Genomic DNA, 24,355 nt, shown 5'->3' with positions numbered 1-24,355 from the left:
TTGGATGAAGGGGGAACTGCATTTTATACACTTCTGCATAGGCTTCACTTTTTACCGTCGAAGGCTCTGTTCATCTTTCATATTCGGTCTATGGGGTGGAGAAAACACCGTGTGTGTTTCCACAGGCGAAAACTGGGAAGGGTGCTAGAATATCTGATCCTCATATAACTGATCCATTTAGATGTTATTCAATCTTGAAATTTTGCATAATTATGGGAGTGTCCCTATTAATTTACAGGTATCTGATATCCAGCATCATGAAGACAGAAACAACCGCTACTTTTAGCTAGCATTAACTAACTTAAAATACTTGGAAAAGTCCATATTCATAGTGTTATTATCATATTGGAGTACATTATAAGACTTTAAAATGTCAGTACGTTTTCTGAAATAACAGAAGTTATACATTTAGTGGTCAGTACTGACAGTTTTTCAAGCTTTATGCTGAAAACATAATGGAATATCTGTGTTGTAGCCAGATCTTTGATAATTGATGTGGAGAACTTACTTCTGGTTCTATAATTTCTCAGAGAAGCATTCAGAGGAAATCAAGTGATCAGATATGGTCATTTTCCCAAAAAAGAGGTTAGCTTTAGCCTGTCTACCTCTGTTAGCTGGTTACTTCCTGTTAGCTCTGGGTTAGCTCTTAGCAGAGTTCGCTAGATGTCAATTATCTACCCCGATGCTCAAAGCCCCCTCTCAGCTCTACCTCTTTGCTCATTTTTGTATATTCCTGCGATGATGACACACATGACGCTGCCAAGATGGCGACAGTAGGAACCACCCAATGAGCTTCAGTTCAGCTCTTCACAAACCTCCGGCGACGTCATGGTGGCTCTGCCTATCTTTTTATACAGTCTATGGTTGCACATCATGCCACTCTCTCATTTGCAGGATATTCAGGTAAAATCTCATCCTGCGAGATGCCATTTTCATAAAGATGGAGATACAAAAGATTTACATTGTCTTCGGAGTCATCCAGAAGTCAGCTTTACTTGAAATGAACTGGTCACATGACCCCCTACGTCACGTCCAATGATGTGTAAATCCAGTCTACACACTTTCGATTACACTGTTTTCACAAATACTTTGCAATACATTTCTATTTTGATGCATTTGAAAATAACCCCTCATGAGAGCATAAAAACCTTTTTGGCATATTTGAGTTTTTTTGTTTTTTTTTAACTTTGGTGTTTCTATTACCAGTTTTTATTGCGATGTTTAGGTTTTAGGCAGTCCTAGGGGGTTATGGGAATGCAGCTATTTTTGCAGGAGACTGAAGGAATCTAAGTAGCTTCCTTCAAAGCTAATAATAGACAACACATTTTTCTACAAATAAGAAGCTGATGGACAAAATATGGAGAAGTTCTTGGTTTAGATTCTTTGGTTACATCAATGGAACAAGTAACGCAACATGAAAAAACACACACAATTGAAGATCCAGTTGAGCTTGTTCACCAAGAGTTTTGTATGTGAGGGAGGGAAGAGTTTTAAATTTTATTCTGAACTGAACAACTAAACAGAGGATAAAATTCAGAGTCATCCAGGCCTTTATGTCTTGAAGTAATTTTCTTTATCTGGCCAACTGACTGGTTTCATCGGGCTTTATGGATAAGTTGATTATCATCTGCATAGCTATGAAAACTGATGTCAACTTTTCTCATACTGTGATGGACTGACGACCTGTCCAGGATGTACCCCGCCTCTCACCCAAAGATAGCTAGGATAGCCTCCAGCTCCCCTGCAACCCTTAATCGGACTAAGCGGATCAGGTAATGAATGAATGAATGAACTTGTCTCATAGTTTTAACCGATGAAAGTGTATGCAGTGTTAAACGTCCAAACACAGAACCCTGAGGAACTCCATGACTTACTCTGCTGTGTGGGGATGACCCATCGTTCACAGAGACGTGCAGAAACACTGCTGTCTGATTGGTTGAGAAGCCTCTGAAAAACACCACATCCTGGTGCAACACCACCCTCAGACAGAGGCTGCTTCATCTGAGGGAGAAAACAGCCAAACATAAACAGAGACATCTTCCAGAACCAGTTAGATCCTGGTCTTCTTGGATCACAGCTGGATTGTTTCCAGGGAAGCTGCAGCTCTGTTCATGTGGATCTTGTGTGTCCAGCAAGAGCTGCTGCTGTGGATCTTCCAGCATCGTGAAGACTTAAAGCAGTGATGTCCACTCAAATGTAGAAGAGTCAGACGTTTGTTTAGGATGAGCCGTGCTGCTTATAGCCAGTCATGTAGCTGTAAACTCACCTGAAACCTCTAGAACACCTTGATGCCAGCGCTGGCTGGGGCTCTCTGAAAGGCCCCTGGGGGGTTGTTACCACCCTGGAGGGAAACGCAGGATGAGGCGATGGATAATCCCGGGCTTTGCTGTCATGTCATATATAATGCTCAGAGTGGATGTGATGATGTGTTTGATGAGCATGAAGCGGATGAAAATGGAGAACGTGCACAGCGATGTGACAGCGGCACTTTATTATTCCCCTGATGAGAACAGAAATCAATACAAGTCTGAGCTGCTCTCAGTCTGCATCGACTGATCTGCATCGACCTGTGCCCACAGTCCCTGAACGCAGCACGGAGACCCTAAACACTCCAGTCTACATGTCCATCTGTCCATCACTTTTCCTAGCTGCCGAGCCAGACAGTTTTATTCATAATCAACACTTCAAAATACCACAGCAGTCAAAAAGCTATCAACAAAATACAAAAACAGAAAACATGTAACAGTGAATAAATTCACTCCACTAAAAATAAAACTACTGAGCTGACAGCTGAAGATGAAGCTTAAAACCAAGTGGAAGCTGACAGCATGCAGTGGAAGGCGGTTCCATCTCCAAGACCTGCTGTAAACCGACCGAGGCGGAGGGGGTATGCAAAGGGAGGAACCCGGTGTCCCAGTCCAGAGCCCTGGAGAACTCTGTTAGAGTAAATAACCTGAGGAGGAAGCAGAGAGGGAAGAAATAGTCCAAAAAGTTGCTCTTGAAGAAACACATTTTATTTTATTTTATTAACATACTTGCAGTGGCCTGGCGAGCTGTCCAGGGTGTATCCTGCCTTTCGCCCAAAGACAGCTGGGATAGGCTCCAGCTTCCCTACGACCCTTCATCAGACTAAGTGGTTAAGATAATGAATAAATAAATTTTATTTTATTTTATTGACATAGTTTTGTGTGAGCATAAAAATAGCAAAACAAAGTCTAGAAAACCTTCATTTTCCTTATCACAAGGATTCAAAGGAAATGTCTAAATTTTGATGATGTGCTTCTATAATTTGGTATAAAATTCTGTTTTATTTATTTTAATTTCCTCATTTTATTGGCTTTGTTTGTTATTATTATTATTATTATTATTATTAATAATAATAATAATGATGATAATAATAATAATAATAACTAGAAACAGCTTTTATTGAAATAATAGCAAATGTGAATGCCCATTTATTGAACTATGCTGAATGATTGAAATGAAATTGCATAAGAATAAGACATTGAAAAAAAAGCACAAGTGATATTTTTTCTAACTGCACCACATCAAGATTGAACCCATTAACTTCTGTATTGAAGCACACTTACTCACTCACTACGCCACGGGTACTCTTAGTTACAACTTGGAAAAAGCGTTGAAATTTTTTCCGATTGGGATGGGAAGGCCTTTTTTTTTTTAACTTCCAGCAGGGTGTAATTAGCAAGATTGCAAAAACATATGCAAGTTGAACTAAACTCCAGTGAAGATGTAAAAGACTTTGTTCAATGTTAAAAACTTTGTTTGATGTGTTTAAGATTTATCAAAGTGTTTAAATGTTGCAGGGAATGCCCCATGGGCATTCACATTAATAATAATTCAAAGGGCAGTTTCAGTACTTAAAACTGGAGCACCTTAGAAGAAACTCCACCACTTTCTCTAGAACATCCGCAAAACTGATGTTTGTCTACCTGAGTGTCTCACCTGTTCCAGTATCTCGTCCATTTCACGGCTCCTGGACTTCCTCTGGTTCCAGCCAGAGCTGGATCTGGTCTTTCCAGGTGCTCCCATCATCACAGGTGTTCCTTCTGTCAGCATACTAGTTATGAACAGACGGTTACCTTGGCAACCAAGAAATTAGAGGAGAAGCTTCTCTGGCAGTTTAAGGAAGTCATTAAAGACGGGAGTCTGTGAGGGTGGGTGTGATGCTGAGAGTCGGAGGGAGAGGAGGTAAAGTATCGAAGAGGATGAGTGTGATCGGATCGTTTTACGGACACACTTAGACCCCGAAACCCGACCTGCTAAAACCTGAACGTAATTAACCAGCAGAAGGATCACGACTGGGATTCAGATGGAAGGAAGAGATCGGGCAGAGGGACAGACGCAACATCTTAGAATCCAAACCTGAGAGTCCAAACCTGGATCTGAGAGTCCAAAACTGGATTTGAGGCTTTAAAACTGGATCTGAGAGTCCAAATCTGGATCTGAGAATCCAAATCTGGATCCAAGAGTCCACATCTGGATCTGAGAGTTTGAAACTGGATCTGAGAGTCCAAATCCGGATCTGAGAGTCTAAATCTGGATCTCAGCTTTTTATTTTGGAGAACTGACCAAAATCTGAACCCAGAACTTTGTCGTCATCATGACTGTCACACACACATTTACTGTTTATACTAACAAGTGTTTTACATAATCAACACACACACACACCAACACACACTCACATTGACCTGTTAGATCTTGGTCCATTCCTCGTATTGATCTCTGCATTGATTGGCTGCAGGCGGCTGATCGTCTCCGTCCAGAAACACAACCCACTTACAGCTGATTACCTCAGACACACACACACACACACCCATTTAGCAGATAGATGTGTTGCTGCAGATTCTCCTCATACAGAGTAATAGATTACTGATCAGTAATCCTCAGCAGCGTATCGGATTCTTCAGGAAATATAAAACCATCACATATCAGACACGTTAACGTTCAACTTCATCAATTTTCTGTTCGCTGAACTAAACACGTAAACTAAGCTAATGACTTTTCTGTTGAGAAGAGTCCAGATCTGGATCCGAAGGCCTGATTGGAAAGATCTGTAGAGAATTTGTTAATTGTGGATTTTTGCCTACTGGTTCCACAAAAAACCAGTTCTGCAGGAATCCTGGACTTACAGGTTTATTCAGACACATAGAGTGTACAAGAGATTAGTCTGTCCACACACACAGATTCTATTAAAGAACTGATCAATAAAGTTTCTCTGCTTCTGTAAATGTGATCAGATTCAATCCAAGCGTGTGACAGGCGGCCGCTGCTCAGACTGCATGATGACACATTAACCTGTCAGACTAAGAGCCAGAGGAGATTCAGAGCAAACGCTAACATTTTAAACACAGAAAATGTTTATTCAGGAGTTCATAAAGCGATTAACGTTCCTGACACCTGGAGATTTGCGACAGACAGGTGAACCTGCAGGTGTGCAGTTGCAGGTCAGTACCTGCAGAGAGCGAGGTAATACCACCCTGCACATTTTACATACAAAGCTCCATGTTGCTAAGGTGTCGCTTCTTTTGACGATTTTCTCCTAAACTTTTAGAAAATGAGCATGTCATTCTGTAAGAAATCCAACAAAAACATAGTCTTTAATATCAATGTCTTCTTAAATCACCCTTTATGAGCTGATGACAACGTGTTAGCATGTTGAACCAACTTTAGCTATCTGTCGTTAGCTGATGGGAGTTTTATTTGTTTTTTTTTTTAATGTGGCTGGTACATCATTTTTGGTTTATTATTTTGAATTAAAAAAAAAAAATCATTGCCAGGAGGTTATCTAATGTACCATTTGATTTAGTTGTATTTTGTATTTTCAGGGTTTTAAAAGACAAATCGCTAATGCTAACTTAGCTTACCGTTATGTTAATTGCCAACTTGGCATTTAAAGTAAGCAAAAACCTTTTTTAAAAAAAAATTATTCAGGAAGTTACTAATTGTTAATAATATCTGGTTTAAATTTTTGCAAATTTAAAATGTGCATACTAAATGAATCAGAAGTTTAATGTGAAATTTGAAAACTTGTTTTTAGTTAATTAGCAGTTGCAAGAGATTAGCTTAAAGTGCCAATTGTGCACTACATGCTAGGTAGTTACTATGGTTACACGTGAGTTAGTTGCGTTTATTGCATTTTACATTGGAGATGGGGAAAACAGTTCCTTTTGGTTCGGGTTTGGTTTGGACCAAATGAGTCCAATCCGGTCCAATCACACTGGATGGGGGCGGAAACAGTGGGTTCGCATCATTTACTGCACCGGTTACCCGGTGGCGAGCCGGGTGGGCGGAGTGTGGAGAACGCTCATTTTAATCACGTGGTTGGAATAAACTAATCAGACTTGGTTTGTGGATCGATTTAGAAAATGTTCCAACTTGATAAATAATGTTACTGTGTTTATTTTATTTAGGTTTAGCAGATAACTGCTTTTATATGAGCGGATTTTATTCCCTTCAACTGATCTAAGCTGCTAAATTTGTTTAAATTCCACTAATTATCCTTTTTTTTTTGTCGTCCAATGGAGATTGTTACATTTGCAAACTTTAACTTGAAAGAAATGTGTATGAAATTACGTCTTTATTATTAACTTTTTAAAAAATATTTTTATGATCAGTTTTGGCCTGCAAGATCCATGCCTGAGTTTTGTGTCTTGCCACCGCAAACTATTTTCCCTTCATTTGTGGTCATCTGTTCTCCCAGGGGCATCGCCCAGGTAATAGTAAAGGAGCGGACCCACAGTGGTGGAGGGTTCAGTATTGATCTGATACCATGTACATAAAGGGCTGGTATCATTGATACATTAATGCAAAGATATTAACGTTAACACACTAACGTCTTTAACACATAAAATCATTACTCGTGCTGCATTAAATATCTGAAATTTGCATGATGTCCAAAAACCATTTCCATCCTTCTAATTTATGAAGTTTCTAAGAGCTCCCAATCCTCACCAATAAAAACATAGAATAAAAGTTATTACAGACTGTATTTTATAAATCTGAATTTGGCATCATGTCAGCCAGATAAGCTGGTTTTTAGGCATTTAAGTACTTTTGTCGAGGCTGTGAACTGAATCTGACAAAAACCACTTAATCTTCTTTAGTCACTGAAATTGTGAGTTTCCAACTTTCCCATTAAGAGGCCGGCGGCAGGAGGAGCCAAACCAGTCAGTCATTGCATCGGACATTATGTCCAAACTTCTTACCAGTCGGTGGAAAACATCTCATTTTGTTGTTTTCTTTCGCTGCTGTTGACTTGTTGGGAAGAAAACAGGAGCTGTTTGTTCTTCCAGTAGAGGGGCCCCAACTTTGGGTTCTTAGGTCTTTAGGCTTCATTGGACCTTTCTAAAGACTCCTGGAAGGTCCTCAGGGACCACCAAGCAGACCTCGGGGAGACTTTCAGAAACCAGTTTATAATTCAGCCATGTGGCACCTAAAAGCTCCAGATGGATTCCTGGAATGCCTGAAACTTCAGGGCACGAGTCCTGGACTCTAACGAAGAACTACCTGAAGCCATCAGGTCATCGAGACCGGTCTCCTAAAGGACTCCTGGACCCAGGTCCAGAACTGTGTTTTGTTTCTGGGAAACTAAAGATCTGAAGTTCAACAGAAAAGATAAATCCTAGAGTTTATGGAATACTTACAAACACTTCAGGAACAATGTGAGATTTAACTAATCAAGCAGTTAAAGCACATGAGAACCAGAACCTCCTGATCCTGCTCAAGGATCCCTGGAAACCTCCTGCCAGACTCCAGGAAGGCTTGGAGAAGACAATGGACTGGTTTTCTGCATGGCGCTGCCATCTGCTGGTCAGCTGGAGGACCCTCACCAGTCTAATCTGGAAGTTTAGACTCTAAGCTGAGCTTCAGGGTCCAGGATGTCTCTTTGGTAGGACGGGTCCTTCCAGGTCACTCCCTGTAATAAAACAGTCCTAAGGAGTGACCAGCACCAGGATGGACGCAGCGCAGCAGAAAAGATGTCTCCGTCCCCCGAACAAAACCAGTAGACCAACAATCCACTGAGTTGTTTATTTATAAATAATGAGAAATGTAACTAAATCTGGTGGCGATCCTCAGATCCTTCAGAGCCTGAAGACAAACTGGACTCATCTCAACTCTCATCAGGATTCTTCGGATCGGACTGATCTGTGGGGGGTAAAACCTGGAGGACAGTCCAGGTTCAGAGATGGTTCTTCCAGTTTAACACCGACTTCACACCTGTCTCAACCCATTTGTCCAATATGGACATCACTGTCCTCAAAGGAGTGTCTTCGTCCTTGAGTCTGGACCTGCAGAGCTGGTTTACTGCGGTTGTGTGTTTATGAAGTGGTTGTTTGGTCTCTTCTGTGTACATCCCCTGGTTTTGTCTCTAAGCTGAAGCAACCTCTGTCTGAGGGTGGTGTGTTTGGATCTGAACCTTCTGAACATTTACAGCCCGACGGTGGGAAGTCAGAACTGTCCGTGACCAGTTAGACCAGAACAGGAGTCGTCTGTTCAGATGAGGTTTGTCTTCTGGCTCTGAGGACGAACCTGGAGAAAAAACGCCGCAAAGAAAACCGTTTATCCAAAACTCTGTTTATTACTTCCCGTCCAAACCAATCAGAACTTACACAGGAAACAGGGCAGACCTCTGAGCCAATCACAGCTAAGCATGCAGTCAAAGATCCTTTAAAAAGAGGTCTCACTCACTCAGGAAAAAAGAGAAATGCGACATTAACAGATAAGTTAAAAGGAAGATATTAATTCATATTGCACATCTAACTTTGATCGTTTTCTGCTCTGTGTGTGCAAAGGATTGTGGGTATTCTGAGACCAGATGAAGCGTTGCTGATATTTCCCTGAATGTCGGCCATCTGATGCTGACGTGAACCAGAACAGGATCCCTCGGGTCTGAGAAGCTCCTGACGGGGATTAGAAACGGTTGCTGATGGCGAGTCGGATGTTTCTCAGAAATAAATCTTCTGTATTTGATCATGAAGTTAAAACGGATACGGCTGACAGATTTGGTTTTCATGATAAAAACGTGATAGCTGCTGGTGAGGAGTGTGTGTTCGTGGTTCCGAGCTGCTCTCAGGTCCGCGTCAGGAGACTCGGCAGACGCGGCGGCGACGTGATGAAGGACAGGACAGGTTAAAACGGCTGCAGGTGTGCTGATGTTCCTGTAGCCTGGTTGAATAAAAACTAAAGCTGACGTCTCAAGGGTCAACTCCAGGACTTTCCAGGTCGTGAAACGTTCAAGGCTTAAAACGTCTTCCTGTGGCCATGATGTAAAAACACGATCCTTCCCTCTGAAACTTTTCCAGGATGTTTAAAAAAATTCCTCCAAAAACTAAAACACTTAAAACATTTTGAATGTCTTAAAAACTAAAGACGTCCTCAACCGTCCAGCTGCCACTGCTGCTCCTGCGAGGCGTCGCAGATCGCCATGGAAACGTAACCCTTCGGCCCGACTGGCTGGGCGGCAGCGAGGCACTGACCGACCGACACCTGGTAGAGCCGGTTAGACTTCTACAGGAGAGAGAAAACATGATTAACGTTATCGTTTCTATGGAAACTCACGTCCGTCGTCATCCTCTGACTCACCCCCAGGCTCCACTGCTGAGACCCCCCTGAGCCGTGACACTTCATCAGTCTGGGGGGGTCGGAGGTCCTGACCTCAGAAACATCCAGACACAACAGACCTGCGAGAACCAGCTGGCCGTCTTCATCATAGGCCCAGTCCTGCACACATGGGTCACATGATCAGGTCGCATGATCAGGTCGTATGACCAGGTCACATGATGCGTAGAGTGAAAAAGCTGACACACACATTCAGTGTGTGTGTTTGTTTCACCTGCTCAGAGTCTTGGGAGTCACACGGTCGCAGGACGACGGCGCCGCCCTTTTGACTCGCTCGGCCCTGGGCCATCAGACAACGGCCAGTTGCTAGGTTACGGAGCTGGAAGATGGATGGTGGAAGTTCAGGTAGTTTATGCGAAACAGCCACACAAGTAAAGTTCAGCCTCTTTAACCCTCAAAACTCCTGGACGGTAAAGAAGTTAAACGTTTTTAATTTCAGTCGACGTCCAGACATGTTTCAGGACCGCCGCAGGCGTCAGATTTATGACGTAAAATAAACCAATCAATTGATGTAGCAGCTTAAAAAGTAACCAAATCAACAAAACAGACTTTATTACTAATAGTACTTTGTAGAAATAACACACACATGGACATTATTGTCAATTTAAGCTCTCTGGTTAAAAATCTGACTGAAGAGGCTTTAGTATTATTTCCAGGTTACTAACCCATATCGTAAAGATAGCGATCTTTTTTCTTTTATGATAAAAATGTAACTAATGATAGATAACTTTCATGGATTTACACATTTACTGGCTGAAACGTATCATTCCTCAGGTTACCATTGTATCTAAGGGAGTTTTAAGGGTTAAATACTCGTGACGTGACTCAGATTAACGAAACTTCCTACAGAAGTCGTCAGGTTGAACTTTTCCTGCATGATGCGTTAAAACACAGCGGGATGAGTTCAGGTACCCGTCCTCGCTGCAGGACTTTGGGCCGCTTGAAGCCTTTGTTGATGAACACTGGCTGCTGCTTGTTGCCGTTGGCGACAGTCTGCATCTCGGGGTAGATCGTTTCCAGGTACCAGCGAAATGAGTGACACTGCAGCCGCTTCCTCAACGCCACGCGCTCGCTGACGTCGCCGTAACTCCGGTCCCGTAGCTCCGGACGCAGAGACAGATACTGCTCCTGATTGGACCAGAGAGACGTGGCGTCAGGTCAGAGGACGCTCCAGCACGGCGTGCTCGTGGTTGCGTGTGCGTACCTTGTACTCGTCCATCCACACGTGCGCCAGCCGCAGGGAGTTGTGCGCCATGGTGTCCTGTCCTCCCGGCGAACCGTACGGCCGTCTCTTCCGGAAAATGTGTCCAACTCTGGAGCAGGGAATGATGAGCAGCTGACCGCCACACATCCAGATCTGAGCAAGAGACATAAAGCGGCAGTTGGCGAGGGACATAGAGCTGCAGTGAGCGAGAGACAGAGCTTCAGTGAGCGAGAGACATAAAGCGGCAGTGAGCGAGAGACAGAGCTGCACTAAGTGAGAGACAGAGCAGCAGTTAGCGAGGGACATAAAGCGGAGGTGAGCGAGAGACATAGAGCGGAGGTGAGCGAGAGACAGAGCAGCAGTTAGCGAGGGACATAGAGTAGCAGTTAGCGAGAGACATAAAGCTGCAGTCAGCGAGAGACATAGCGACAGTTAGCGAGAGAAATAGAGCGGCAGTGAGCGAGAGACATAGAGCGGCACTTAGCGAGAGAAATAGAGCAGCAGTTAGCGAGAGACATACAGCGGCAGTGAGCGAGAGACATAGAGCGGTACTTAGCGAGAGACATAGAGTGGCAGTTAGCGAGAGACATAGAGCAGCAGTGAGCGAGAGACATAGCGACAGTTAGCGAGATACAGAGCGGCAGTTAGCGAGAGAAATAAAGCGGCAGTTAGTGGGAGACAGCGGCAGTGAATGAGAGACATAGAGCGGCAGTGAACAAGAGAAATAAAGCGGCAGTGAGCGAGAGACATGGGGCAGTTAGCGAGAGACAGAGTGGCAGTTAGCGAGAGACATAGGGCGGCAGTGAGCGAGAGACATAGAGTGGCAGTTAGCAAGAGACATAGAGCGGCAGTTAGCGAGAGACATAGAGCGGCAGTTAGCGAGAGACATAGAGCTCAGGTGAGCGAGAGACATAGAGCGGAGATGAGCGAGAGACAGAGCGGCAGCCAGCGAGCGCCATAGAGCGGCAGTTAGCGACAGACATAGCGCCAGTTAGCGAGAGACATAGTGGCAGTTAGCGAGAGAAATAGCGGCAGTTAGCAAGAGACATAGAGCGGAGGTGAGCGAGAGACATAGAGTGGCAGTTAGCGAGAGACAAAGCGGCAGTGAGAGAGACATAGAGCGGCAGTTAGCGAGAGAGAGCGGAAGTGAGCGAGACACATAGAGCGGCAGTGAGCGAGAGACATAGAGCGGAGGTGAGTGAGAGACAGAGTGGCAGTTAGCGAGAGACATAATGCGGCAGTGAGAGAGACATAGAGCGGCAGTTAGTGAGAGACATAGAGCAGCAGTTAGAGAGAGACAGAGTGGCAGTTAGCGAGAGACATAAAGCGGCAGTGAGAGAGACATAGAGCGGCAGTTAGCGAGGGACAGAGCGGCAGTGAGCGAGAGACATAGTGGCAGTTAGCGAGAGACATAGCGGCAGTTAGCGAGAGACATAGCGGCAGTTAGCGAGAGACATAGAGCGGAAGTTAGCGAGAGACATAGAGCGGAAGTTAGCGAGAGACATATAGCGGGGGTGAGCGAGAGACAGAGTGGCAGTTAGTGAGAGACATAGCGGCAGTGAACGAGAGACATAGCGGCAGTGAACGAGAGACATAGCGGCAGTGAACGAGAGACATAGCGGCAGTGAACGAGAGACATAGAGCGGCAGTGAGCGAGAGACATAGTGGCAGTTAGCGAGAGACATAGCGGCAGTTAGCGAGAGACATAGCGGCAGTTAGCGAGAGACATAGAGCGGAAGTTAGCGAGAGACATAGAGCGGAAGTTAGCGAGAGACATATAGCGGGGGTGAGCGAGAGACAGAGTGGCAGTTAGTGAGAGACATAGCGGCAGTGAACGAGAGACATAGCGGCAGTGAACGAGAGACATAGAGCGGCAGTGAGCGAGAGACATAGGGGCAGTTAGCGAGAGACATAGCGGCAGTGAACGAGAGACATAGAGCGGCAGTGAACGAGAGACATAGAGCGGCAGTGAACGAGAGACATAGAGCGGCAGTGAGCGAGAGACATAGGGGCAGTTAGCGAGAGACATAGCGGCAGTGAACGAGAGACATAGAGCGGCAGTGAGCGAGAGACATAGCGGCAGTTAGCGAGAGACATAGAGCGGCAGTTAGCGAGAGACATAGAGCGGCAGTTAGCGAGAGACATAAAGCGGCAGTTAGCGAGAGACATAGAGCGGCAGTTAGTGAGAGACATAGAGCGACAGTGAACGAGAGACAGAGCGGCAGTGAGCGAGAGACATAGGGGCAGTTAGCGAGAGACATAGCGGCAGTGAACGAGAGACATAGAGCGGCAGTGAGCGAGAGACATGGGGCAGTTAGCGAGAGACATAGCAGCAGTGAACGAGAGACATAGAGCGGCAGTGAGCGAGAGACATAGAGTGGCAGTTAGCGAGAGACAGAGCGGCAGTTAGTGACAGACATAGCGGCAGTGAATGAGAGACTTAGAGCGGCAGCATAGCGGCAATTAGCGAGAGACAGAGCGGCAGTGAACGAGACACAGAGCGGCAGTGAGTGAGAGACACAGAGCGGCAGTTAGCGAGAGACATAGCGGCAGTTAGCGAGAGACATAGAGCAGCAGTGAGCAAGTGCGGGGAAACGACCCCTTTGTTGACGCTCAATAAAACGGATCGCTCACCCTGAAGGAGATCTCCAGGTTCTCCCCCCCCCAGATGTCCATCCCAGCGTCGTATTGGCCGAGCTCATTGAAGTACTTCCTGTTCATGGCAAACAGCCCTCCGGCCATGGTGGGTGACCTGGGGGGGGGGGGGGGGGGGCAGATGAACAGAGGAAAAGCCAGATCCCTCCAACAGAACCAAACTGTATTGATCCGAGGGCTTACCTGATTGGTCCAGATGCTCCATCGGGTCCGCTGAGTTCAGAGGGAGGAACAGGATCCCACTTGAAGTGCAGCCCCCAGTTGAACCCCCCCCGGACAATGGGGGAGGGCGAGTAGGCGAGCGTGTCCGCTGATATGATGTCGATGAAGGGACAGACGACAGTGTGGCGGTTCTTTTGGATGGGGGCCAACAGAGGCTGCAGCCACATCTGGTTCACCTCACAGTGGCTGTCCAGGAAGACCAGGACCTCACCTGGACACAGAGACGGGGGGGGGGGGGGGGGGTTTACTGGTTAATCTGGGAATGGAGAAATAACCAGTTACTCCTCGTCCTAACAGGAGAAATTCAGGTTTCCTGACAAAACTACAACTTGCAGCTGAGAAACGGTGGCGGAGATGGAGGAATGTAAGGATCTGCTGGGGCAGGATGTCAGTAGGAAGGATGAGACGATGGAGGATGAAAGGATGAAGGATGAAAGGATGAGGGATGGGAGGAACCACAGGAAGCCATCCTGCCCGTGTGCCCATGAGCAGCCCCATCGGGACGTTTCCACATCTTACCGGCAGCGTGTGAAGCTCCGATCATCCGACCTCTAATGAGTCCTTCCCTCTTCTGGTTTCTCACCAGTTTCACTTTTCCCTGCAGCTCCTCCTTGACATACTGGTCCAGTTTGTCCTTCAGCTCGTCTGGACCAGCACACACACACACACACACACACACACACACACACACACACACACACACACACACACACACACACACACACACACACACACACACACAAAGTCAGCTGGGTGAACAGCTCATGTGGAGTGGGAACCAATCAGACGTCTGCTACCGAGCTCGCTGTGGTCGTCCACCAGGATGATCTCGTGCAGCAGGTGGGCCGGCGTGCGGTCCAGCACGCTGTGGACGGTCCTCAGCAGGGCGGAGAACGCCTCGTTGAAGAAGCAGATCACTACGCTGGCAGAAGGTAGAGCCAGAGGGTAGGACTTCTCTCTACACCTGAAGGACAGACGGGAAACACGGAGCGGATTGTCGGAACCAACCAGTCATTTATCAGCCGGTCATGTGATCGCTGTTAGAGAGCAGCGCGGCACAACACAAGCTGTCACACACACATTTACACACACACACACATTTAATCCTGACAGCAGCTGTCAGCCTGGCGGAGCGGCTGCTAACAGGTCCTGGTCTACAGTAGGAGGTCTACAGTGCAGGTCCTGGTCTACAGTAACAGGTCTGCACTAACAGGTCCTGGTCTGCAGTAGGAGGTCTACAGTGCAGGTCCTGGTCTACAGTAACAGGTCTGCACTAACAGGTCCTGGTCTACAGTAGGAGGTCTACAGTGCAGGTCCTGGTCTACAGTAACAGGTCTGCACTAACAGGTCCTGGTCTACAGTAGGAGGTCTACAGTGCAGGTCCTGGTCTACAGTAACAGGTCTGCACTAACAGGTCCTGGTCTACAGTAGGAGGTCTACAGTGCAGGTCCTGGTCTACAGTAACAGGTCTGCACTAACAGGTCCTGGTCTGCAGTAGGAGGTCTACAGTGCAGGTCCTGGTCTACAGTAACAGGTCTGCACTAGCCGGTCCTGGTCTACAGAGACAAGTCCTGGTCTGCACTAACAGGTCCTGGTCTGCACTAACAGGTCCTGGTCTGCACTAACAGGTCCTGGTCTGCAGTAGGAGCTCTACAGTGCAGGTCCTGGTCTACAGTAACAGGTCCTGGTCTACAGTAACGGGTCTGCACTAGCCGGTCCTGGTCTACAGAGACAAGTCCTGGTCTGCAATAGCAGGTCCTGGTCTACAGTAACAGGTCTGTAGTAACAGGTCCTGGTCTACAGTAACAGGTCTGTAGTAACAGGTCCTGGTCTACAGTAACAGGTCTGTAGTAACAGGTCCTGGTCTACAGTAACAGGTCTGTAGTAACAGGACCTGGTCTACAGTAACAGGTCTGCAGTAACAGGACCTGGTCTACAGTAACAGGTCTGTAGTAACAGGTCCTGGTCTACAGTAACAGGTCTGTAGTAACAGGACCTGGTCTACAGTAACAGGTCCTGGTCTACAGTAACAGGTCTGCACTAACAGATCCTGGTCTACAGAGACAGGTCTGTAGTAACAGGTCCTGGTCTACAGAGACAGGTCTGTAGTAACAGGTCCTGGTCTACAGTAGGAGGTCTACAGTGCAGGTCCTGGTCTACAGTAACAGGTCTGCACTAACAGGTCCTGGTCTACAGTAGGAGGTCTACAGTGCAGGTCCTGGTCTACAGTAACAGGTCTGCACTAACAGGTCCTGGTCTACAGTAGGAGGTCTACAGTGCAGGTCCTGGTCTACAGTAACAGGTCTGCACTAACAGGTCCTGGTCTGCAGTAGGAGGTCTACAGTGCAGGTCCTGGTCTACAGTAACAGGTCTGCACTAGCCGGTCCTGGTCTACAGAGACAAGTCCTGGTCTGCACTAACAGGTCCTGGTCTGCACTAACAGGTCCTGATCTGCAGTAGGAGGTCTACAGTGCAGGTCCTGGCCTACAGTAACGGGTCTGCACTAGCCGGTCCTGGTCTACAGAGACAAGTCCTGGTCTGCACTAACAGGTCCTGGTCTGCACTAACAGGTCCTGGTCTGCACTAACAGGTCCTGGTCTGCAGTAGGAGCTCTACAGTGCAGGTCCTGGTCTACAGTAACAGGTCCTGGTCTACAGTAACGGGTCTGCACTAGCCGGTCCTGGTCTACAGAGACAAGTCCTGGTCTGCAATAGCAGGACCTGGTCTACAGTAACAGGTCTGTAGTAACAGGTCCTGGTCTACAGTAACAGGTCTGTAGTAACAGGTCCTGGTCTACAGTAACAGGTCTGTAGTAACAGGACCTGGTCTACAGTAACAGGTCTGCAGTAACAGGACCTGGTCTACAGTAACAGGTCTGTAGTAACAGGTCCTGGTCTACAGTAACAGGTCTGTAGTAACAGGACCTGGTCTACAGTAACAGGACCTGGTCTACAGAGACAGGTCTGTAGTAACAGATCCTGGTCTACAGAGACAGGTCTGTAGTAACAGGTCCTGGTCTACAGAGACAGGTCTGTAGTAACAGGTCCTGGTCTACAGTAACAGGTCTGCAGTAACAGGTCCTGGTCTACAGTAACAGGTCTGTAGTAACAGGACCTGGTCTACAGAGACAGGTTTGTAGTAACAGGACCTGGTCTACAGAGACAGGTCTGTAGTAACAGGTCCTGGTCTACAGTAACAGGTCTGCAGTAACAGGACCTGGTCTACAGTAACAGGTCTGCAGTAACAGGACCTAGTCTACAGAGACAGGTCTGTAGTAACAGGTCTGCAGTAACAGGACCTGGTCTACAGTAACAGGTCTGCAGTAACAGGACCTGGTCTACAGAAACAGGTCTGCAGTAACAGGTCTGCAGTAACAGGACCTGGTCTACAGAAACAGGTCTGTAGTAACAGGTCCTGGTCTACAGTAACAGGTCTGCAGTAACAGGACCTGGTCTACAGTAACAGGTCTGCAGTAACAGGACCTGGTCTACAGAAACAGGTCTGCAGTAACAGGACCTGGTCTACAGAAACAGGTCTGCAGTAACAGGACCTGGTCTACAGTAACAGGTCTGTAGTAACAGGTCCTGGTCTTACCGAGGGTCTCGGGTGTCGGGTAGGTCTCTGTGATACCCCAGCCGGGTGGAGATGAGGACGTTGAAGGCGTGTCGGTGGTATCCGGCGTCTCTGATCTCCTGATCCGCCTCGTTGAAAATCATCCCTGCAGACAGGAAGTAGAATCATCAAACCTGGAAACGACCTGAAGCGGATCAGAAAGGTCCCGATGACGGAGTTCCCCGGTTGGTCGCTACTCGACACAAAACGACGGGATTTATTCATCTCTAACGTCCCCCTCTGTTTTTGCTCCTTGCGCTATTCAAGGCTTTTTTATTCGCAGATTTTTCTACTCCTATTCCTCAGCCGGAATAGGGTGGATTGCCCTCTCCGGGTCGGGAGTCAGGTCCTGCCTCAAGTGGAGGAGTTTAAATATCTCGGGGTCTTGTTCACGAGTGAGGGAAGGATGGAGCGTGAGATCGACAGACGGATCGGTGCGGCGTCTGCAGTAATGCGGACTCTGCGCCAGTCTGTCATGGTGAAGAAGGAGCTGAGCCAGAAGGCGAAGCTCTCCATTTACCAGTCGATCTACGTTCCTACCCTCACCTGTGGTCATGAGCTGTGGGTCGTGACCGAAAGAACGAGATCTCGTATACAGGCGGCTGAAATGGGTTTCCTCTGCAGGGTGGCCGGGCTCTCCCTTAGAGATAGGGTGAGGAGCTCGGTCATCCGGGAGGGGCTCAGAGTAGAGCCGCTGCTCCTCCGCATCGAGAGGAACCAGTTGAGGTGGCTCGGGCATCTGGTCAGGATGCCTCCTGGACCTCCCTGGTGAGGTGTTCCAGACACGTCCCTCTGGGAGGAGACCCCGGGGAAGACCCAGGACACGCTGGAGGGATTATATCTCTTGGCTGGCCTGGGAACGCCTTGGGATCCCCCCCGCAGAGTTGGCAAATGTAGCTGGGGAGAGGGAAGTCTGGGCTTCCCTGCTTAGGCTGCTGCCCCCGCGACCCGACCCCGGATAAGCAGTAGAAGATGAAGATGAAGAAGATTTTTCCACCAACAATTTTCTCTTTCTCGGCTGTTTAGCAGGAGGAGGCAAATAAACCGAGCCAGGTTGGGAAATCCTTCCTGCATTTTCTCAGCCATGTTTTCCTTCCGAGTTTCTTCTTCACTACTTTGTATTTTCATCCTAACATCCTGTTTATATGCAGGGTGTGGCTATCAGCGCTGCTGGAGGGGGAGGAGGGGAGCCGGGAGAAGAAATATGGAATATAAGAAATGAACAACTCCATTTGGGTCCTAAGGTTTGGATTGGTCAGAGTTTTTACAGGTTTACAGTAAACTGAGGGGTCTAACTATATTTCTTATTGTTCATGATTACAGAATGTATAGACTACTATCAGGACGAGGAACCACTTCACAGAGGAACATGCCTCTGAGGAACATTACCTACTGTAGCTTTAATACGAAGGATTTGTTTATTCTGCGCCCAGCAGAGGAGATTTAGTCTGAATGAGACTTGTTGGTTCCTTGTCATATTATTTTGTTTTGTTGGCATGAAAACACAGAAAAAACAACCTAAAGCCGAGTCAGGAGCGATTGTGATGTTTCACACTTTTATAATGTCATGAAATGAATTAACGCAGAATAATCACAGAAACATGATTATTTTGACATCAATCATCCTGCTGTTCTGGGCTCCTGCTCAGCTGATTTCACCGTTTCACCCTGTGTTTAATGAAGCCAGCCTGCGCAGTGTTCCCTGGGATCACATGGAGTTATCTCCTCATCGATCTGCAGTATTCCTCACAGACACAACCTGACGGCAGCTCATCAGTCACTGGATGCAAACCGTTTCTCTTTCTGTTGCGTTAGAGCAACAAAAACTGGCCGAAATGCGTCGTGACACCACCTTGTATTATTTTCAAAACATCCATGTTTGTTTGTTTTGTTTTTTTGTCTTGTCCAGCATTTAGGCAAGCAGAATGATGGTCTGGATGCTGTGTTCTGCTGAGCAAATTTTCTCTGCCAAGGGAAGCTTTATAGATATAATGATCCCCTTGACTTTCTGAATTTTTATTTTATTTCTATGTTTATTTTGTATTGTTGTTTGAATTGTAGAGTTTGTACTGCTGGACCAGAGAGGACAGACAAAAGACAAAAAGAGAAAGGAGAAGAAACACCTCATAAGAAAAGGGAAAGAGATAAAGGGAGAGAAAAGGGAGAGAAAAAAACAACAACTAAAAAATAACCCAAAAACAAAAAGAAAGAAAACAACCTACAGATGTATACATACACACATACAGGCATATACATACATATACACACACATACACACGCATACATACACATACATATACACACACGTATACACCCATAATATATATATATATATACACAAATATATACATATGTACACATATACATATACACATACATACATTTACACACACACCTCTATGCACACACATACACACACATACATACGTACAAACATATACGCACTTGCCAGTATTAACACATACACATACAAGCCAACTTTAGATCATAGTAACTAAACTATGAATCTAAAAAGTTAAATATAAATGAGAAACAAACAGAAATGAGAAAACTAGCTGCTGTTAGTGAATAAAACTGCGTGACGACTCGGTGACTGTGTCACATGCAGAACATGCAGAGTGGAACGTGTTCCGGAAAAGGTGATCATGCCAGTGTGACCCTTCCCACACAAAGGTAAGAGGCACGCCAGGAGTACCCCCGAGACCAGGGCCATCGGCAGCCACCCCCAGGCGCAGACCCCAACCGCCCCACCCCGGAGCCAGCCATGCACCGACCCAGGAGGAGGCAGAGGGGGGTCCCAGCCAGAGTCCCCCGCAGTCAGGGGGAACAGGCCCCAGCAGGCCCGGACCAGCGAGGACCGGCCCCGCCGGGCACCGGCCACCCAGGGCAGACAGAGCGCGGGCCCCACGGCCCCAAGAGCCCAGAAGCAACCCCCCACCCCCGCAGGCGGAGGGCCGGGATCCCCAGACCGCCACCGAGCGGCAGCCAGGCCGCACCCCAGCGCACCAGCAGCGCTCCCCGAGCACCAAGACCCTCCACGCACCCAAACACACACACATACGCACACACATGTGCACACACACACACACACACACACACACCCACACACACATGCACCCACCCACCTACCCCCACCCACACCCACACGCATCCACACTTCCTCCTTAAACACACCCTATACACCCATTCTCTTACACACACATCCATGTTTGTTGACCATGACGGCACCAACGGTCTTAACATTAGCTGCTGATGTGAGATAATAACCTGATAAATAGTTACAAGTAACTTTAATCCACAGATGGTGGAAAAGTTGTGTATTTACGCTAAAATCTTCCTGATTGTTATGAGAGATTCGTGTCAGTCCGTGTGTTTACATGGGAGTTTTAATTCCTGTTTAATTCCGAATAAAAGTTAATTCCGCTTTAAACTGATGAAAAATGACTATGAAAACACTTCATTCCTAATATTGATTTCTATTCGGAATTAAACTTAACTTCAATGTAAGCGGCTGGTTTATTCACATTTTAATTCCGAACTATTTAATTCCTCTGTCATGTAAACCTTCATTCCGCTCTAAGTTAATTCATGTCGTTCTGAGCATGCTCGTTACCTTGTCCTGTCCCGATGACGCGCGTTGTTTTGCCTCCTGTGTTCGGTGGTCTATCTTTCTTCTCCTTCTCAGTTGCTGCAGAAAGTGAAGTAGTATGCTGGTGTTGAGCTGCCACTTCACATTTATTATAAAAATAGCTGCGAAACTGGTTCTTATTATGTAGTTTTTACAAGTTAGTACTGAAAAGATGAGAAGCAGGGAGCCAACTTTGTTTATTTCCTGTATACATCATACGTCACGTGCACCCTCTGTCCAATCAGAACCCTTCCCAACCCGCCGCTCTAAAGAGGAATAAAGGACGAGTTTCATGTCAACGTTTATTTGGAATTATTATCTTCATGTAAACTCATAGGAGAATACTTTAATTCCGAGTTATTTAGTTCCGAATAAAAAAACATCATGTAACCGTACCCACTGTTGCAACTGCACAAAGAAACAAAATCAATCTGAATTTATTCATTCATTCATTTTCTGAACTGCTTAATCCAATTCAGGGTCGCGGGGAAGCTGGAGCCTATCCCAGCTGGCTTTGGGCGACAGGCAGGGTACACCCTGGACAGCTCGCCGGTCCATCGCAGGGACAATCTGAATTTAATGAATTGATAATGAATTCATTAAATCTGAATAGACTCAAACAGCCACAGTAGTGCACATCAAGCTATAAAACTACCTTTTTTTTTTTTCCTTAACCACTAAATCTTCTTATCTCAAAGCTCTGGTTTCTGCATCGTTATTCCAGGTTTCAGTGGGAGTAAACACAGACTCCAGTAGATTTTCTGATCAGCTCTGACGACACTTATCTGCTTAAAAAGCTAAAAACAGAACCTGTTATGTGAACACGCACCATAAGAACAAGCATATGCTTTATTTCCTCTACACTCAGTACTTCAGGGTATTTATGGATAAAACTTCCTTTTTGGATGGGAAAGATCAAGATTAAATCAACCAGCAAAAAGCAACATTAACCATTTATTCTGCATTTATGAGTTTAATCCATCCGACAGTGAACGTTCCCGTTGGTTTTAATCCATCAGTGAGAGTTTCCTTCATCCTGTCTGTGTTTTATTCAACAAACAGCATCAATAAAATACCTGAAATGTTCCCTCAGTGAGTCTTTAGAGCCAGACAACACGCCCTGTCTGCGGTTTTACAGCGCTCTCATCAGCACCTGAACACACCATGACCACTCACCCATCTCTGGTGACAGCTCTGCCCCCTTATTGGCTGGCAGAGGACGGCGTCCCGTCTTGTGGTCGGACAGGCCTCTGGTGATGGGCTGGCTGCGGTGCTGCAGGGGGGTCCTGCCATGGCCAGGCTCCGCCCCCAGAGAAAAGTAGAGGAGGAGGAGGACGGACCAGGTGGCCGAGGTGGCGAGGCAGCCGTAGCAGAAGTACCGCAGCGTGAGACTGGCCATGGTGGCCGAGCGAGCATGGCCTCACATTACACTGCTGCAGAGAGAGAGAGCAGAGGTTACTGGGTCATCTGGTGGCTTTTCTCTAACCAGTTCAGCCTGATCCCAGTTTATTGCTGGTTTATTATCACTTATCATGTCACACCAATTCTTTCAAACCAGCAGGACAATCATTCACCTGCTCACTGGGCAGATAACCTGCGAGGTCAGAGGTCACACATTAGACCATCTCAGAGTCCCTGACTCAGTCTTTCTTTTAAGTCCCTGAAAATAACTAATTTTCCCAGATAAATGATTTACTTTGTACCGTAAAGTCCGCATGCATCCATATCAATAAAGCATAAGAAGCAGGAACACCTGACCACACCTGAGGACCGGTGTCACGTGTCCTCTGTGATCAATAATTCATCTCAAACTGCCCTGAACGCATCACTCCCATTCATGTTCAATGTCAGTGTAATCCAGACCAACTTGTTAAGATCTGCATCAGTGTGTTACACCGGAGCAGTTACCATCTGCTCACCTGGAAACGTCACCGTTACCTGCGACAGGTGAGCGAAATAAAACATAACGGACAGAAAACAAACTCTGCTAACAACAAAACACAAGGAGGATTAACGGGACATAAACTCGGTGTAAAAACACACTAAGCTGGATGAAAGCGGCTTGGCAGTCCAGGTGAGATCCGAATGGAAACGAACCGCGTCCCGAACTTCACACCAGGAATAAAAACGCTTTTCAGGTGACTTAGAAACCTGCTGTCCGATAATGGAAGCCGTTAGCTTAGCATCTGTTAGCTGACCGCAAATATTAAAAATCCCTTTAATCTAAATGTAAATTTATCATAGTTAATATTCTGAATGAAACGTCGGACTCACTCACTGTAAACACGCTGCTTGCTCAGCGGCACTCCGGCAGACAGGATGCAGGCTGGTTAGCTTCTGAATGGAGCTGCAGAGTTTCAGCTCTCACACAGTTTCCCACACACGTACACACACACACACACACGCGCGTCACCTGGTCACATGGCAACGATCATGTGACTTCCGCTCTGGACTTTCGCAACAAAACAAACCGGATGTGCAACGCTTTCAAAGTAAAATTTTGTGTAAACGTTTCTTGTAGAAAAATTCTGATAATTTAATTCTGTCTGCGCTGGAATGACACAGGGCCGCATTAAAAGTGTAGAGGCCCCTGGGCCCAGAGTGTCCCACGGTCCCCACTTCCCCACAGCAACATTGTGAAAATTGAGAATGAGTCACTGTAAAACAACATTTTTAACATCCCTCAGCCTGTGGTACCAATAGCAGTACACTGTGGTGTAACTCTGGTTTTTATGTACATTTTGTTTCATGTCCAAACTGCTAATGTATGGCCAATGTGGGCCCCACTAGTCTTCAAATGAGCCCCAAGTGGGTGTGGGCCCCTGGGCTTTGGATAATCCGGCCTTGGAGTGACATATAAATCAAATCAAATCAAATTTTATTTCTTGAGCACTTTTCATGCCACGGGCAACACAAATTGCTTTACAAGATTAAAATCAAGTCATAAAAATTAAAACAAACAGTAGATTTAAAACACCCACCCCCACATTCCCCGAAATACATCATTCCCTGAATACTGTCTCTTTAACCGGACGCAGGTTAATAAAACAAATAAAAAATTAATTAAGTGATAAAAATTCTGACTTGGTGCTATAATGGCTTTTTATGTCACAAACATTGATTATATTATGTTATGTTATGTTATGTTATGTTATGTTATGTTATGTTATGTTATGTTATATTATATTATATTATATTATATTGTGACACCCAAAAAGTCCATTTTAATTCATTTTTCCAGTAAGAAAGATTTCCAAAGTTGTCAGTTAATGCACATGTAGCAGTGGGACACTGGGATCCTGCAGAAGCTGCAGACCAATGAGAAGACAGAGACTGGAGAAAGGACTAATTGGCAGCAGGTGCGACTGCAGGATTCCACTTTTTAAAAACCCTGT

At 46.2% G+C, this 24,355-nt stretch overlaps 1 protein-coding gene across 1 annotated transcript; it reads right to left on the bottom strand.

The window, feature by feature from the left end:
* Positions 1–8,637: 8,637 nt before the first annotated feature.
* galnt11 (UDP-N-acetyl-alpha-D-galactosamine:polypeptide N-acetylgalactosaminyltransferase 11 (GalNAc-T11)) lies at positions 8,638–23,347 on the bottom strand. The gene is made up of 12 exons (XM_079259422.1): positions 23,239–23,347; positions 22,137–22,393; positions 17,315–17,438; positions 14,518–14,684; positions 14,240–14,365; positions 13,682–13,931; positions 13,478–13,595; positions 10,844–10,996; positions 10,552–10,767; positions 9,854–9,958; positions 9,604–9,741; positions 8,638–9,528 (listed from the first exon to the last, which is right to left on the bottom strand). Exons 2-12 carry the CDS (start codon positions 22,357–22,359, stop codon positions 9,397–9,399), a joined length of 1,752 nt encoding a protein of 583 aa, XP_079115548.1. The 5' UTR covers positions 22,360–22,393; positions 23,239–23,347; the 3' UTR covers positions 8,638–9,396.
* Between the last annotated feature and the right edge of the window lie 1,008 nt (positions 23,348–24,355).

This window comes from Telmatherina bonti (genome assembly GCF_933228915.1).
Source record: "Telmatherina bonti genome assembly, chromosome: 20".
Taxonomy (NCBI): domain Eukaryota; kingdom Metazoa; phylum Chordata; class Actinopteri; order Atheriniformes; family Telmatherinidae; genus Telmatherina; species Telmatherina bonti.
This window is presented reverse-complemented; position numbering and strand designations above follow the sequence as displayed.